The sequence below is a fragment of the Xiphophorus maculatus genome, chromosome 4, assembly GCF_002775205.1.
Source record: "Xiphophorus maculatus strain JP 163 A chromosome 4, X_maculatus-5.0-male, whole genome shotgun sequence".
Lineage (NCBI taxonomy): Eukaryota > Metazoa > Chordata > Actinopteri > Cyprinodontiformes > Poeciliidae > Xiphophorus > Xiphophorus maculatus.
The window spans coordinates 14,240,370-14,255,607 of record NC_036446.1 but is presented as its reverse complement, the minus strand read 5'-3'; the positions used below and the strand labels follow the sequence as shown (position 1 = coordinate 14,255,607).

The 15,238-nt window shown below is 40.6% G+C and overlaps 1 protein-coding gene across 4 annotated transcripts; it reads left to right on the top strand.

Annotated features, from left to right (window-relative positions):
- The first annotated feature begins 356 nt into the window (after window positions 1–356).
- Window positions 357–8,508, top strand: wt1 (Wilms tumor 1). 4 transcript variants are annotated; one of them, XM_023331817.1, is made up of 9 exons: window positions 357–1,096; window positions 2,605–2,727; window positions 4,535–4,634; window positions 5,742–5,822; window positions 6,352–6,454; window positions 6,550–6,697; window positions 6,798–6,887; window positions 7,561–7,644; window positions 7,806–8,508. In XM_023331817.1, exons 1-9 carry the CDS (start codon window positions 688–690, stop codon window positions 7,925–7,927), a joined length of 1,260 nt encoding a protein of 419 aa, XP_023187585.1. In that variant the 5' UTR covers window positions 357–687; the 3' UTR covers window positions 7,928–8,508. The 4 variants fall into 4 exon arrangements, with proteins under 4 accessions (XP_023187585.1, XP_014326184.2, XP_023187584.1 ...); XM_014470698.2 differs by having other exon boundaries at window positions 7,561–7,653; XM_023331816.1 differs by having other exon boundaries at window positions 6,349–6,454.
- The last annotated feature ends 6,730 nt before the right edge of the window (window positions 8,509–15,238 follow it).

The following is a 15,238-nucleotide window of genomic DNA, read 5'->3' as shown; positions in this document are numbered from 1 at the left end:
ATACTCAAAAACTTCCAGAAAAACTAGCAAGTTTTTTCGGGGACATAATTTTAAATATATTTTAATTCAAACATTTTCATTTCATTTTAAAGTTTTACAGCTAAAGACAATTGATTGCCTGCGATCACAAGAAGAAATACTAAACATCTAATTAACTCACTCAAACCCTCAACACTTCAGCTTGGATAAAGCACAGAGAGCAACACCCTCTAAAGCAAGGGTGACATTTGTCAGAATCTACTCAGATAGATGCAGCCTGTAGCTGGTGGGCCAAAGCAGAGGAGTCATCTGGCTCCTCCCCCTGTTCAGAGTTATGCAGTATTTCAGGCTTCAGGAGAATAAGGAAAGCCAGACAATGTAGAGACACGGCATCCAGACACCATTAACTCAGCAGTCTTAATTCTTAATCGTAATTCTTCTGCAGGACTCCAAGTTTGTCATCCAGGTTTTTAATTTTCAATTAAGTGTTATTTTTTCCTCCATCATAACAGGCTGAAAAAATGACTTTGGAAGCGCACTACGAGAACTTATGTTTGTTTCTGAAGAAGTTTTGGCTCCAAACGCTTTGTTTTCTCACGTACTCTTGCTGATAACCTCTTAGGATAACCTGAGTCTTTTTATTTATTGATTTCTTTTTCCTGGAGTATCATCCATTTTTGTTTGGACTGCTTTAAACTGCATTCAGCGATGCTGACTGAGCTGAACTTCGGAGGTATGTCTGTGGGGTCAGATGTCTGCGATCTGACCCTCTTACCACCAGCACCCCCTGTGCCATCCCTACCAGGAGCTGGAGGGATACCTGTTGGCGGCGGCCAATGGACCCAGCTGCTTGACCTTCACCCTGGCTCTCCCTACAGCACCCTGAACTCCCACCACTCCCTGATAAAGCAGGAGCCCAGCTGGGGGGCCGCTGACCTAAATGAGGACCCGCACTGTGGACACGGGGCCTTTACCGTTCACTTCTCCGGCCAGTTCACAGGCTCGGGCCCTTGTCGGGTCGGCACCTTTGGGGAGACACCCGCGAGTCAAAGGATGTTTCCCACTGGGGCCTACCTGCCCGGCTGTGTGGACAGCCCACCTCCGACCAGGAATCAGGGTAAGGAACCCGTCACAAATCTGTCTTTAACAGAATCCGTTAAAGACAAACATATAATTATTTTATTACTGACTAAAGCACCGTACAGATTTTTATTCACCTTCATGGGTAAATGTTTTTGAGCAGAGTCTCAACAAGATCATTATGAACCATAACAGCTGTGACAGGGTCTGTAGTAGATTTCTCAGTTCTGGACTCAGTCAACACTTGCGGGAAAAATGTCTTAAACAGGATATTATGACTCAAGTATCAGCTGAGGCCTGAGTTGTTTTTTATGAAGTGACTAAAAAGTAACCAGTTGAAAGCATGGCTGAAAATACAGGACAATCTTTGCCACGTCCAGGATTCTAACACACAAACGAATTTAAGTTTTAAAATACTTTAAATTTAACTTCAGTTGTACAAGGTCTTACAGCACATATTTCACTCTGGATATTTAGTTTGAAGCAAAAACAAAAACACCGGCTAAGCAACGTGGAAACATTTTAAATTAGGTGTTAAATTTTACTGTGTATGAGAAAAATAACTCTCGATTTTTACTGCCTCATTTAGCGACAGGATATCTTCTTCGGTCAAAATTTAAATGTCAAATGGAAAAACATGCTATCACGTCTTTTGACAAGCATGGTCAAAACAAGACTGCATTTAGACTACACAAATCATTAAATGAAATCTGGAGGGGAAAAAAAACCCATATCTAGTTCACAAACTCCAACTCATATGCTTGTTTTAGAAACCTCTTAAAATCTCATATTCTTAATTTTATGACTCTGCTATCAGAATCCACAGTTTTAAATTAAGGAAGGCTGTTTGCCGATACAGTTTACAGTGGAAAGTGGTTTCTGATACAGCAATAAAACAGAAAACTATTTTCAAGATGCTTAAGGGATTTAAGACTTAATGAGTCATTTTTCTAACAAAGTATTTAACTTCCAGCTTGGGTCTGACTCAGGATGTCCCTCATTGGTGTGTGTGGGGGCGTGAGTGTGTGTGTGTGTCAAATAAACATTTTAAGAATTTATAAAACAAAATTAAGCCTCCACTTAAAGTTGACATTAAAAGTGCTCTGTATTAAATGTGAAACTGCTGCTGTTTAAGACTGTTACCAACAGCATGAGTTGGGATTGATATTGTTCATTTCTTCTACTAAGCTTATCCAACAGTAGCTCATTGTCAGACTGTCTCTTGTGTTTTTGCCAGATTTCTTTTTCCACCTGCCATAAATTTTACAACCACAAGGCCAGAGATAGATGAGGGGAAAACGAATATGTTTCTGAGGAAAGAGGATTTAGTTGTGTGATGAATGTCTCTCCGCGGTAACCCTGCCAGGGACTAAGAGCTACTACCAGCAGAGTACAGATAACTGACCTAACAACTTCACAACCTTTAAGACATCACAAGTCGTTTGTCAGATTGTGACCTTTAATGGCTCGAGCAGGAAAAATAACATTTTTTTCTTTTTTTTTTTTTCTATTTCCATCACCATCTTCATTTGTTTTTCCTCTCAGGTTATGGAGCAGTCGGTTTAGACAGCAACCCCAGTTACGGTCACACACCCTCCCATCACACTCCCCAGCTCTCCAGCCTGTCCTTCAAACACGAGGACACGCTGTCACCGCCGAACAGCATAGGTAAATGTCTGCGCCGTGACGTGTCTTCACCAGACTGGAAAACTGTCGTGTCTCATCATCAAGGTTATATAAGAAGTAACCCATCATTTCTCAGATCACAAACACCATCGCTAATACCCACTTTCATTCAAGTGTCTCCATTTCTGGCACACATAAATACAGTTTCCCTTAATGACTTTGGAAATCATAACTTAAAGCGAATAACTTTTCTCAGACTCTGTTGGAATGTCAGAAACTGTCTGGGGAGTAGTATACTATATGAACCTGAAAACTACCACAGTTTCTCATCAAACTTCTTGAAAAGAGGAGATGTGCAAGCCATTTAAATTAACTATTATTTGTTTTACAAATATATTATGAAAGTGCATGCAGGTACAATAATATTTCTGGGCTCTCCCAGAATGAATGATGTTCATCTGGTTTTTGTTGGATCTTACAGTGTTCTATAATACGCAAATTATACAGTGCACGTTCTTAATACTCAAGCTTTAACTTCAACCTTTTCTACCAAAAATGCCCCAATAAACTAACGTATGTGGCACAAAAGTTAGTTTTCTGTGCTACAAAACCAACAAAGCAAAGGTTAGTTTTGTGCTACAAAACTAACGTTTGTAGTTTGGTGGAAAACTAAAGTTAGTTTTTGCTTTGTTGTCTGTTTGTTCTGATCTTTAGAAACTAGTAAGAGACGGCAACTACAGACTAAAGCTAAATCCTATTTCACAGGGTTGTTCCTGCCCCAAACGCTCTCTCTCTCCCTTCACTTGGTACTTCATTCTGGTAGGGGTTACATTGGAGAAATTGGATACTCTACTGAGAAGTGGATACATTATAAGTTATCAATGGCTTCTTGTGCATAAACATGTGAACTAACATGTCTGCAGCTGTCGTGTAAATAGATGCCATTATTATGTTTTTTTATGCTTGATTATAAGTAACAAAAAGGTAACACTACCCAGAAATTAGCACAGTATGAATCTACTTTAATGTATTTAGACTGTATTTAGGTTTTCATTACTGTATTGCCAACATGCTAACAAAAATACACAAAATTGATGCTATTTTACTTTATTTTATTTTTTTTAAAAAGCAAACTGATTTCCAGGATTCCCTGTTTTTCTTTTCTATATCTTAAACAGAAAAATGTGTGGGTTTTATTTTTATTTTCTCCTTTTCTTAATAGACCTGAAAAGTAAAATAATACTGTTATTAACAAAACAACACATTCTAATGGTTGTAATTTTTGGTTGTCTTTTTGGATTTTTTGTGCTAGACAATATTTAAACATCACAACTAAACATGTAATCTATTGTAAAAATTCGACTGAGAACTGACATTTGAACTTGGGTCACACTATTAGTAGTTAGTTTGGGCATAGGTGGGTAAATGTTTGGTCTCAGCATAATGTTTCTACTGCCTACCGCACATGAATAGTAAATAAAATAACTTAATTTTGTTTACTTGCTTTCAGTACATACACACTATTCAAACCAGGAGTGCATCAAAAGTGGGACACACACACTTCAAAGGCATGGAAGGATTTGCAACACACATGGCAAAATATTGAACAGTCTGACAGCAGCTTTATATTTTTGAGTGTATTTAGAAGCATGTATACTACTGATTCCAAGTGATCCCAAAAAATATTTTTGTAAGGGCTAGAAAGCCCTCTTCCTTGTTGTATTTCTGCACAATAGAAAAAGTAGGGTGAAGGGGTGAGAAAGGCAAACAGGGATCTCAGCCTGTCTTTTTTACAGGTCATGCAATGCTGACCTATTTTAAAATAACTTTTTACATCTCGTTTTTTCAGTTGACCAGCAGTATTCCACACCAAATCCCATGTTTGGCTGCCACAGTCCTCCAGAATCCTGTCCAAGCAATCAAGCTCTTCTGCTGAGAAACTACAACAGGTACAATTATCCCCTCTTCACGCATTTATTGCTCCTACTTCTCACTCTGTCTCCAATCACCCTTGAACAAAATTTTCCCTCTCACACCAACGTTTTTAGACTCCTCGCTCATCTGTCAACGTCAGATTGTTTCCACTTGCTTGACGATTTCTTGGTAATTTTTAGAAGTGTGAACTGGCTCTGCATTGGCTTCTGCGTTGTCTGTATCATGAATCCTCATTTGTACTGAGGTTAAGTGCTGCCCACTGGTGCTCAGCAGGCCAAAACAAACACAGTGTGACCTACCGCTGATGTGTCCAAGTCCTCATTGAGGAAAAAAGAAAAAACAAAAACGAGGAAGAAAGTACAACAGACAAAGTGTGAGACTTGGTTGGGGGGGTAATGGGAAATCTGCCTGTTTCAGACGCTAAATGTGTCTTCAGCTTGTGTTCGTTTTGATGTAAAGCATCTCAAGCAGTAAATTAGGAGGACATTCTTTAGATGCCGACTGGAGATGTTGTTGGAGAAAAGGAACATGTGCAACCCAAATATTGGGACAGCAGCAGATAAGCAGGAGGAAGAGTGTGCTGCTGTTAGAGCTCATGGCAGGAACTGGAAACCCTCAAGCGAGCATGCAGGCATGCACATGCGTGCACAGACGCACACACACAGCAAGTACATGTCAGATATCAATGAGTCTTTCCATAGTTTACCATAGCTGAGGACTGATTAGCGAGCCATCGCGATCCTTCCCTCAAGGACTTCTCAAGGAATGCTGTCCAGAATTCCCCCGAAACTGTTTCCCGCCACTAATGATGCTGAGGACAGAGTGATGTCATGCTCTGGTCCAGGGTGTACTAGGCACGGAGGCGTTCACTCCCACAGAGAGTGCAATCGCATCTTTAAAAGTGTTCATGCCTGTGTGTGTGGGGGTGTGTGTGTGCGTGTGTTGGCAGTGGGTTCTGCCAAGGTAAAAACAGACTCAATGTGTTTTATAATGAGAGTACTATAGTTTGGTGGGTGGATGGAAAGAGTTAATGAGCAAACTATCAGTAGTTCCTTTAAACACAAGATCATCATCTGATCACCTTCATATCGTCTTATGATACTATTTTCTTTTAATGTCAGTGATAACCTGTACCAAATGGCATCTCAGCTGGAATGCGTCACATGGAACCAAATGAACTCACTGACATCAACAATGAAGGGGTGAGATCGCTTTTTGTGTTTTAACAGTATATTTTTAAAATGACATCTTCATTAATCCTTGGACCAGGTTTTGTGGAGCTCTACAAAGGAGGAGGAAGAGGGTTTTAGCTGCAGAGCTAATGCCAATAATAAAAACAGGGCATAAAGAAAAGTTTCAATATATACTTAGTGTCTTTATCTGTATATTTTATATTTGATGAGTTTTACCTTTGAATGTTTCAGGTATTATTTTGACCAAAGAATACATTTGTCTTTTTAGTCAAATGTATCTTTATGAATAAATGATTATATGATGATCAAACACAATCATTTCTGACTCAGATGTGGTTTAGTCAAGTGTAGCTCACATGACATGATATAACATGTTTCTGTTTCATGTAACAGAAATCTATTTAAAAGCTGCAAGATAAGTTTGTTGCAGTTTATGTTACTGTTAAGAAGCTTTTTTTTTTTGCTTTGTTGTAATTTGTTCTAAAACCTCACATCCAGCTCACTTACTTGCATTTTATTAATCTGCTCTTGCCAGCAGTCATGCGATCAGTTATGACAGCGACCCTCCAGCTCCAGCCCCGCCCATGCTTGTCAGCGCCCAGTACCACATTCACGCACATGGCGTTTTCAAAGGACTCCAGGTCAGACAGATAACTGAAATGCATACATGTACACTTGTAGTAAATAAGTAAATTACTTAACAAGTACCTCTGCTGTATTTTTCTGTCTTTCCAAGGATGTCAGACGGGTACCTGGCATTGCTCCTCCAGCGGCAAAGTCTGCAGAGGCCAACGAGAAGCGCCCTTTTGTGTGCACTCATCCCGGCTGCAACAAGAGATACTTCAAGCAGTCGCATCTGCAGATGCATGGCCGAAAACATTCAGGTAAGAGCTACAACAATATTTAAGTTGATTCTTGCACATTTGGGCTCCCAAAAGGGATAAAGAAATGCTAATGTCAGTGGCGTTGGGGGTTATTTTGCAGGAGAAAGGCCTTACCGGTGTGATTTCACGGATTGTGGCCGCAGGTTCTCTCGCTCAGATCAGTTAAAGAGACATCAACGCAGACACACAGGTAGATTCACTTAACCTGTTTTTCATATTGCCTCCAATCTGCATCATGATTGGAGACAGAAACCTGTCAAGATAAAACGTTTCCACGTACATACATAATAATAAGGTGTCTCCACTTTGTGATAAATAAAACCCTATTGTTGCTAATTACTGTGAGATTTCTATCATGAATTACTACTATTAATATTAGGATGGCAATGTATTGCATAAGTTTGAACATTATATAATTAAATATGAACAATACACAAGAAACAAATCTGAATATATTTCTATGAATATATTCATATCTATCTATCTATCTATCTATCTATCTATCTATCTATCTATCTATCTATCTATCTATCTATCTATCTATCTATCTATCTATCTATCTATCTATCTATCTATCTATCTATCTATCTATCTATCTATCTATCTATCTATCTATCTATCTATCTATCTATCTATCTATCTATCTATCTATCTATCTATCTATCTACAAAAACAACAGAAATCCCTTCAAATCATAAAAAACAAGGACATTGTTTTGAAATCGTAACCTCTCTAATACATGCTGTTTGCACCACAGCCAGTGTTCGACAGTGATTGCTCCATCTAATTGTACATTCATCCTCTGACTCCCCACCCTTCCTTTTGACATTTTTCCACTGTGACTGTGACCCTCACGTCTGCAGGAGTGAAGCCCTTTGAGTGTGAGACCTGTCAGAGAAAGTTCTCACGGTCAGATCACCTTAAGACTCACACTCGGACTCATACAGGTAAAACAAGTGCGTATACCTTTTATTTTCTTCCTCTCAATTGTTCTCAATTCAATTTGTCAACAAATTCAACTCATGCACTTTATTGCAGCGCCTGTTATTCTAAAGCACTATCTTCTTTGGTTTTTTTTTTTTTTCTTCGTTTGTCCACTTTTTGTCAGGTGAGAAGCCGTTTACTTGCCGCTGGCCCAACTGTCAGAAGAAGTTTGCCCGCTCTGACGAGCTGGTGCGCCACAACAGCATGCACCAGAGGAACCTGACCAAGCTGCAGCCTGCCATCTGAGCAGTGAGAGGCTGGGGAGTAACATGAAGAAGAAGGTGACAATATGTTGTGCCAGCTCACAGAGAAACATGCCTGGAGCCTGGTCAGCAGTTTAGGGTGGACTGCCAGACTTGGTGAAGCGGTGAGCACAGCTGACGGCGGCATCAGTCAGACATCTGATGCCAGAAGAACAGACTGACTAAAATCATCAGGATACTCCTCAACCGCTGCTCGTTAAGGTTGTATCACATTAAATCTCAGACCTTGAGAGGATAGAGTGCCACACAAATTCTGAGCCAAGAATATTTTTTGCTGTTTATGGGCGATGAGGAAAACATTAATACACTATTCTATTGTCATGTACTTGCACTGTTTTATTTTTGTTTGATTTTTGTTTGACTTTGAAAATGTTATGGATTTTGCATTAAGATCACGAAAACGGACTTTTATTCCCACGTTTTTGTCTACATTTTTATATCCCTTAAAGTAGGTATTACTCACCAAAGTGCTTTGTATATATCGTATGTGGTGCCTTTTTGTGTAACACTCCAGACATTCCTTAGGCATTATCTGTGCTGTTTCATAAAACTGATTTGACATCAGTGTTCTGTGTGAAAGACTGTGTGTGAAAGACACAGAGTACTGGGTGTTGTCAGAATAAGAGAGGCCACCTAGTGTTGGTGTGCGATGGCGGTGAAAGACAGTAAAATGGTGCCCCTCTGTGACTCTGACAAGATGCAGGCCTGACCCTCTTAAATCTCTGACACACATCTTCATAACCAGTAACATCTGTGGCCCATTAAATCTCATTAGAGAACATGGAGGTATGGATCAGGTCTACTAGACTTAAGTTACCCTCCCCATCTACATAAGACAATCATCATAATCAGGACAGGTCCATCTCAATAAATTTTATCATTGAACAGTCAATTTATTTCAAGAATTCAATTCAAAATCAGAAACTCATATATATTGATTACACACATAATAATGTTAGGTGCTTATTTCTTTCAGTGTTAAGATTTTGGCTACGAGCTAATGAAACACTTTGCTATAGTAAAATTTCAATATTACATAAAACCAAATAAAACACATGCAGAAAATAGAATGAGAGACTGCTGCTATAGAAGGTAGCTGTTCAGAGAGTTCCCTATCCAAGTATATCAATGGAAAGTTAAGTGGAAGGAAAGAGTGCCCTAGAAAACAGCAACATTGAATTGAGTGTAAATCAAAGTCCAGTGAAGGGCTGTCCACAGCAGTTTGAGGTAAGGACAGGGGCTACAATAGACATGTTCCTTGTGCTAAACCTCTTCTAAACTCAAGTTACTTTGGCACAGAACAATTGCCTTCCTGCGATGCCACATTGATGTGCTATTTAGGCGAGGGAGCCCCAACCAAGTACTGAGTACATGTACTATAGAGTACATAGATACACTTGTCAGTACGCTGCTGAAATTTCTATCATAAAAAGCTTGTAATTGGTCTTTTTAAATAGAATTTTCTGAAATTGATTTTGGAGTTTCATCAGCTGCAGGCCATAGTGACCAAACTTACCAGGAATAAAAACTTAAAATATATCACGATGTTTGTACAAAGTCAATGAAATGTTGACAGGCTTTTCTATTTTGAATAAAAATACTAACAAAATAAACTTTTAGATGATATTCTAACTTTTTGACAAAATAAATTTGTCAAAACTGTATTTTGTCAAGCTCATTTGAAGAACAAATAAGCTTTTCCTTCAAGCTGATCTGTCCACGGTTTGATTTCTACCACATTTGAGCCACATGGTGGCAGTGTCAGCATGTTCAGTCCAAATGGGATTTACTTCTCTCCACCTCGGACTTCAGACTGTACATGTCCGCTCTGCTCTAGGCCTTCTTGGCACTGAAAATCCACAACACTTTTGGTGATGTCAGTGAAAGGGAGAAACAAGGGGGCCCATTCACAGTGAGCTGAGCATCATTAAATATAAATGTTGTGGATGGAGTTGTGTGTCAGCTTGTGTGCAAGAGATAAGATGATTCAGCCACAGCAGGTATGTTAATAAAACATGACTGAATGTGGGCAGAAAGAGCTGCTGCCCAGCTATCAGGGAAACTTTTGTCATATAACCGGAAAATCAATGTAAACACGCACATGCAGGATGGGTACATTTAGAAGTGGATTAACATATTTGATCCTTCAATACATACAAACACAACCTAGAAACAGACATGCAAATAGAGGACATTCAGACCACTGTCACTATCTGCACTTGCTGTCAAGAACCAAAGAATTTAAGACAACTTCAAGCATTTTTTTCATCTGCTTCTTCTTTCATTTGTCTGACATTTGAAATGTAACAAACTATCTTGCTGCTTCTGGATGAGGGTGGCTTGTCCTGAATTATGACTCATCTGCAGAGTCATGTATTTCAGAAAGTTTGGATTATGTACATTCAGGTAATTTCTCTTCTCCAAGACGTCTAATGATGCGATTATCTAGATATATAATTTGTTTTACTGGCTTCTCTTTCACTCTACTTTTCTGCAGTGGTGTCAGACTCTCAATCGAACAAAAGTACATTTTTACTACAGTGTCTCCCATTCTTGCACCTGCAGTGGTTAATTCCTGAGGCAGAACCTTACAGTTGCAGAGATAACAAAGATTAAAATGCTTTCCTCCTGCTTCAGGGTCAGACTCGGTTCATTTTAGCCGTCCTTCAGGTTGTTTTCTAATCCACATAATGGCTGTGAGGCACTATCTCTGTGATGTTCAGTTTTCTTTCCTGTTTCTTAATCCCATGCACTTTGATTAGGAAGGGCCGCTCTTTGTTCTGGCTCAGCAGGGGCGTTGTGAATCATGGGGGCGATCACAGGAATCGCCGAGCTGAACATTTTACTCACTCCAGTTCCCTCTTAGCAGAGACTGCAGACGAGAGCCAAATGCTTTAAACATCCTCAGTCATTACTACCATCATTATCACATGCTTCTGGAGAGACGCTGACCTCGACCCCAGCGCTGATCTACCTGATTCACTGCATTCCTCATGAATGAGGTTTCTGACCAAACGCTGTGGTAGATTTCTACTCTCCATCAACACAGCAAATGTGCGCCACGATTCTATCTCCTCCTGTGAAATGTTAGCTCCGATCTGAATGCATGAACACACTCGAACTTACATGCACACACGCCACCAGATGCCCCCTCAGCTGTACTGCTGGCTGCTTGCCTTTGAGGGGTGTCGGCGTGGGTAATCTCAGGTGACGTACACCTGGTAATGCACCATCCAAGACATCTGTAGGACAGCAGGCCTGCTAGCTTCACACACTCCGCAACCAAAGCATCTTGAAGCTTTTCCTTTTCAAGGCAAGCGCATTGTTTTACGTCCTGCACAAATCACCAGGAGAACTGACAAAGCTTATTCGACAAGTTTAAACTTTTCTTTTCTTTGCAGTGCAGCAAATCAAAGGGAATTGTGTTTTAATATCTGGGTAAAAACCCATGTATATCCTGCATCAACATCTGTCTCCTGTTGAGATTCTCCGGGTTAAAAAGCTGTTCTCCAACCTCTGGGAGCTGGAAAGGTCAGTGCACATGTAGCTCACACTGGCCCCTCTGACCCCAAGGGGACTGTTAACAAGGTCAAGGCCCAAGGGACAAAACTTCACTGAGTTACAAGGAGGCCTGTGTGCGAAAACAAAGCTACACCACCAGGAGGCGCTGTCAGGGGCTGTTTGACTGCTAAGTGAAGCATGTTCTTAGTTGTATTCCCAGACAGCTTTTACCCTCCCCTCGGGCTATAGCGCTCTTGTGCAGAGCTGCTGCTTTGCCGTCTGAGAGGCCTTGGGGTTCTTGGGGGGGTATTCCCTGTGGTCCAGCGTGGAGCCTGAGGGGCTCCTGTGTGTAGGGGGCTTTGGGAATGCGGAGGTCTTGGGGGGCCTGGAGCTCAGATGGGGCCTTGAGGGGAAACTTTCTCACTGAGGGAGCAAAGATGGAGCAGATACAGAAAGACAGCGAGAGGAAAACACCTTGAGAGGAGGCTGTCAGACATGCAGGCAGCAGCCGGGACGATCCCACGAGGGTACACAGGCAAAGGAACACAAACACGTGCATATGTACACTCCAAACTAAAAGAAATATGTGGGCCAGCAAATAAAGAAAAACATTCCGCTCCCTCCTCAAACGTTGCGGCTTTCATCCCCACCCCCTCCACCCTTCCTGTTGCCTCCTCTTTACCACAGGAAGATATTAAATCCTAACAGGATTAGATGTGTCTCTATCATGTGAGAAAAAAGATCACAAACCAACCCAAGCTCCCGAGAGAGCAGCGGGATGGGAACGGCGTCATCTCCTCACTTTCCACCTCTGCCCCAAAGGTATTCAGATGTAGAACATGGGGAGAAAGAACCCGAGAAACAGGGAGACAAACGATGACAAATGGAGCGAGAGAGTCGTTTTGTCCAAAGATATGTAGTCTCTCTGGGACAGGTCTGTCTCCACCTTCTGTTTTGCGGACTCCAAAAGGTTTGGAGAGGCCTGTCTTTTAATTAAAACTTGAAAAGTTTCTCTGAGAGTAAATCACATGAAATATGCATAAGCCTGTCAGAAGTGGATGACTGAAACAGCCTTGTAAAAGCTGTTTGAAACTGATTTTGAGTCACTCTGACCTCATCTGAAAGGGCCCTCCATTTCTCAAGAGGCAGTTACAATTAGTTCCCAACTCACTAGGTTTATGGTTCCTAAATTGAAACCTACCGCTCTTTAAAGCCTTCTCTCTAATTGTGTAGTCATTAATGGACGATTCCTTATCTACACCGTGTTGATGGTGCATAAAAAGTCATGATGATAGATGAGCACAAAGTGTAGTTCTTCAAAGGAAAGAGATTTCCATCTCCTAGTGCAGTGTAACAGCCACTAGGAGGAGTAAAGCCCTGTGCTGCCAAAGGAGAGGGGAAAATCACTTTCCCAGGGATAACGTAAAAGATTGATGCCCTCCTTCAAGCTTCATTGTGCAGGAGTAGAAACATGCAAGGCACTGAATTAGCCTACATATGTGACATGCACATACAACCGCACACCTTGCATAAACGCAGGGGGAGGCCTGTGCATCATCAGGGACTGCTTTTACCCAAATGCCCCATTTTTATTGCTGCAGGGCAAGCTTGATTTTTCACATACATTTACTGATTGGTCTACCAAATAATAGTTCCATGTGACTATGATTTCCCATTGAATTTCAAAGAATTTCAATAACATTTTTTTTTCCAATAAATTGTCTGCAAACATTTTCATGTAAACATTTCCAAAGTCCGGGTACTCCGGACTTTGGCCGGAGTACTCGGAGAGAACCTACAGTATACATATGCAGGGAGAAAATGCAAACTCAATGCAGAAACACCCCAGGCAAAGAGTCAAACCCAGGACTGTCCTGTTGCAAGGCAACAGCTCAACCAACCACAGAGCAGCCTTGCTAATACAAATAACTTTGGAAATCGTAACTTTCCTAACTGGGAAAAGGCTCACTCTGATTGAATATCTGTCAGTGAGAAATAATGGTAAAGAATCTTAATGTGCAATTACATAAATATCTGATTTCAGTTTCGTATATACTCGGAGTCTGGAGCTCTACTTGAGAAAATGATGTGAGGATCCCTGTACTACAGAACAAAAGCTGCTTTTTTAAGAATGTATTCCCCTGAGGCCAAAACTGCAGAGTCCTCCAGTTTAGGTGCAGCGTAAACATGATCTTTTCTCTTTCTACATGTCCTTCTGTGCAACTCTTCCTACTATAAGAACCATAATAATATTCTAAAGTTATATGACAGAAGGAAAACAGTTGTAGCTCAGCATTATTTGACCTTTATACTGTGGTTTCTGCAGGAAATCTAATTTGTCCTGCAAGGAAAAGCAAATCCACAGCCTCTGCCTTCAGCTGTTACGTTAAGGCGCAATATCATTGTCCAAACATCAAAAATAATGAATAAAATACTTTTTTAACTCTGCATACTACTATATAAAAGCCTCAGCGCAAGGTGGCGACAATAATAATAATAATTCATTTTATTTTGAAGCATCCTTCATAACTCTCAAGGTCACTTTAGAAAAAAAGTAAAAACAGCAGCAAGAAACATCAAACGTAACGGTGAATCACAAGGAGTAGGCAGTCTTGAACAGGTGGGTTTTATTTGTCCCAAAGATCATTGGAAATAACAACATGGAAAGTAAATCCACAAGGGGCACAAACACTAAAATTAAAATGACTAATATGAGTGAGTGGAGAAAGACTCAAACAAAAAATAGAGTATCATGATGATGGTATGAGACTGAAAGGAGGTAAGGGGAACTGACAGCAGATTGGATGGATTGTTTAGTTTGTTATGCAGGCTGTTTAATTGTTGTGGCTGTTTGGAGTTCGCTGCTGTTAATTTGTGATAAGGAAATGGAGGTAGAAAATGAGAAGAAGACAGTTGGTGGACAAGCCCAAGCGAGAATGATTCTTTGGGGTTGCTGAGTGGTGCACTTTGTGACCGTCTTCTCTGAGTGTCTCCAGCCTGATCCTCACCCAGAGGGCTCATTATTATCAGAGAAAAAGGGCTGATCTACGCAGACACTCATATGAGACCCGTCTGAAGGCATTACTATGCGCACACTCCGCCTGCCCCCCCAACCCAGTGTGCATGATTAGTACCCTGGTGTAAACAGGAGGGGCAGACTGTTAAACATGGCCGCGAGGCAGCTAGCCTGTGCGCCCTCCCGCCACATCTTCAAGAGAACACACATTTGGTTCATTTACATCTCTGCACTCCACTAATACTCATCCACCTTCAATCACACATTGGTTCTGACACACAGATTCAATATGACACATGACATACCTCATATGCCGTCTGGAGGAAGTGCATTGAGGAACTTTGGAGTTTCAGGCCTCCCAATTATTCAGATGCATGAAACTGGAACAACCCAACATGCTTAAGTCAACCAATGGAGAAGCCAATATATAATCTACATGAGACTGAAATGTTGATACTGTGAAACACCTTGAATCTGCTTTTCATTTGTGAAGCGAAAGGAAACAAGTGCTTTCGCTTGTTTCCTTTGATCATATAGAAAGATCAAATCTGTTCAATCAGTAACAGATGGAAAGACTAATAAACTATAATTTTGTACAGAACACTCCACACTGGAACTGGAAGACAATAAAACAACCAAACACCATAAATAAAAAGCAAATAAAAACAACTTACAACCAAAACCACAAATAAAACAAATTCTGGTGTCTCTGTTAAAACTGTCTTTCAGAAAATATTAATAATTATAGAGGTAATCACCAAGACATGCAAGAAAATA

Bases quoted from the DNA above. Each gene is read 5' to 3' on its own strand.
- wt1 (XM_023331815.1), top strand. From the start codon at position 688: ATGCTGACTGAGCTGAACTTCGGAGGTATGTCTGTGGGGTCAGATGTC. The intron at 6,888-7,560 runs GTAGATTCACTT...TCACGTCTGCAG, and splicing joins ACATCAACGCAGACACACAG to GAGTGAAGCCCTTTGAGTGT. The intron at 7,654-7,805 runs GTGCGTATACCT...ACTTTTTGTCAG, and splicing joins GACTCATACAGGTAAAACAA to GTGAGAAGCCGTTTACTTGC.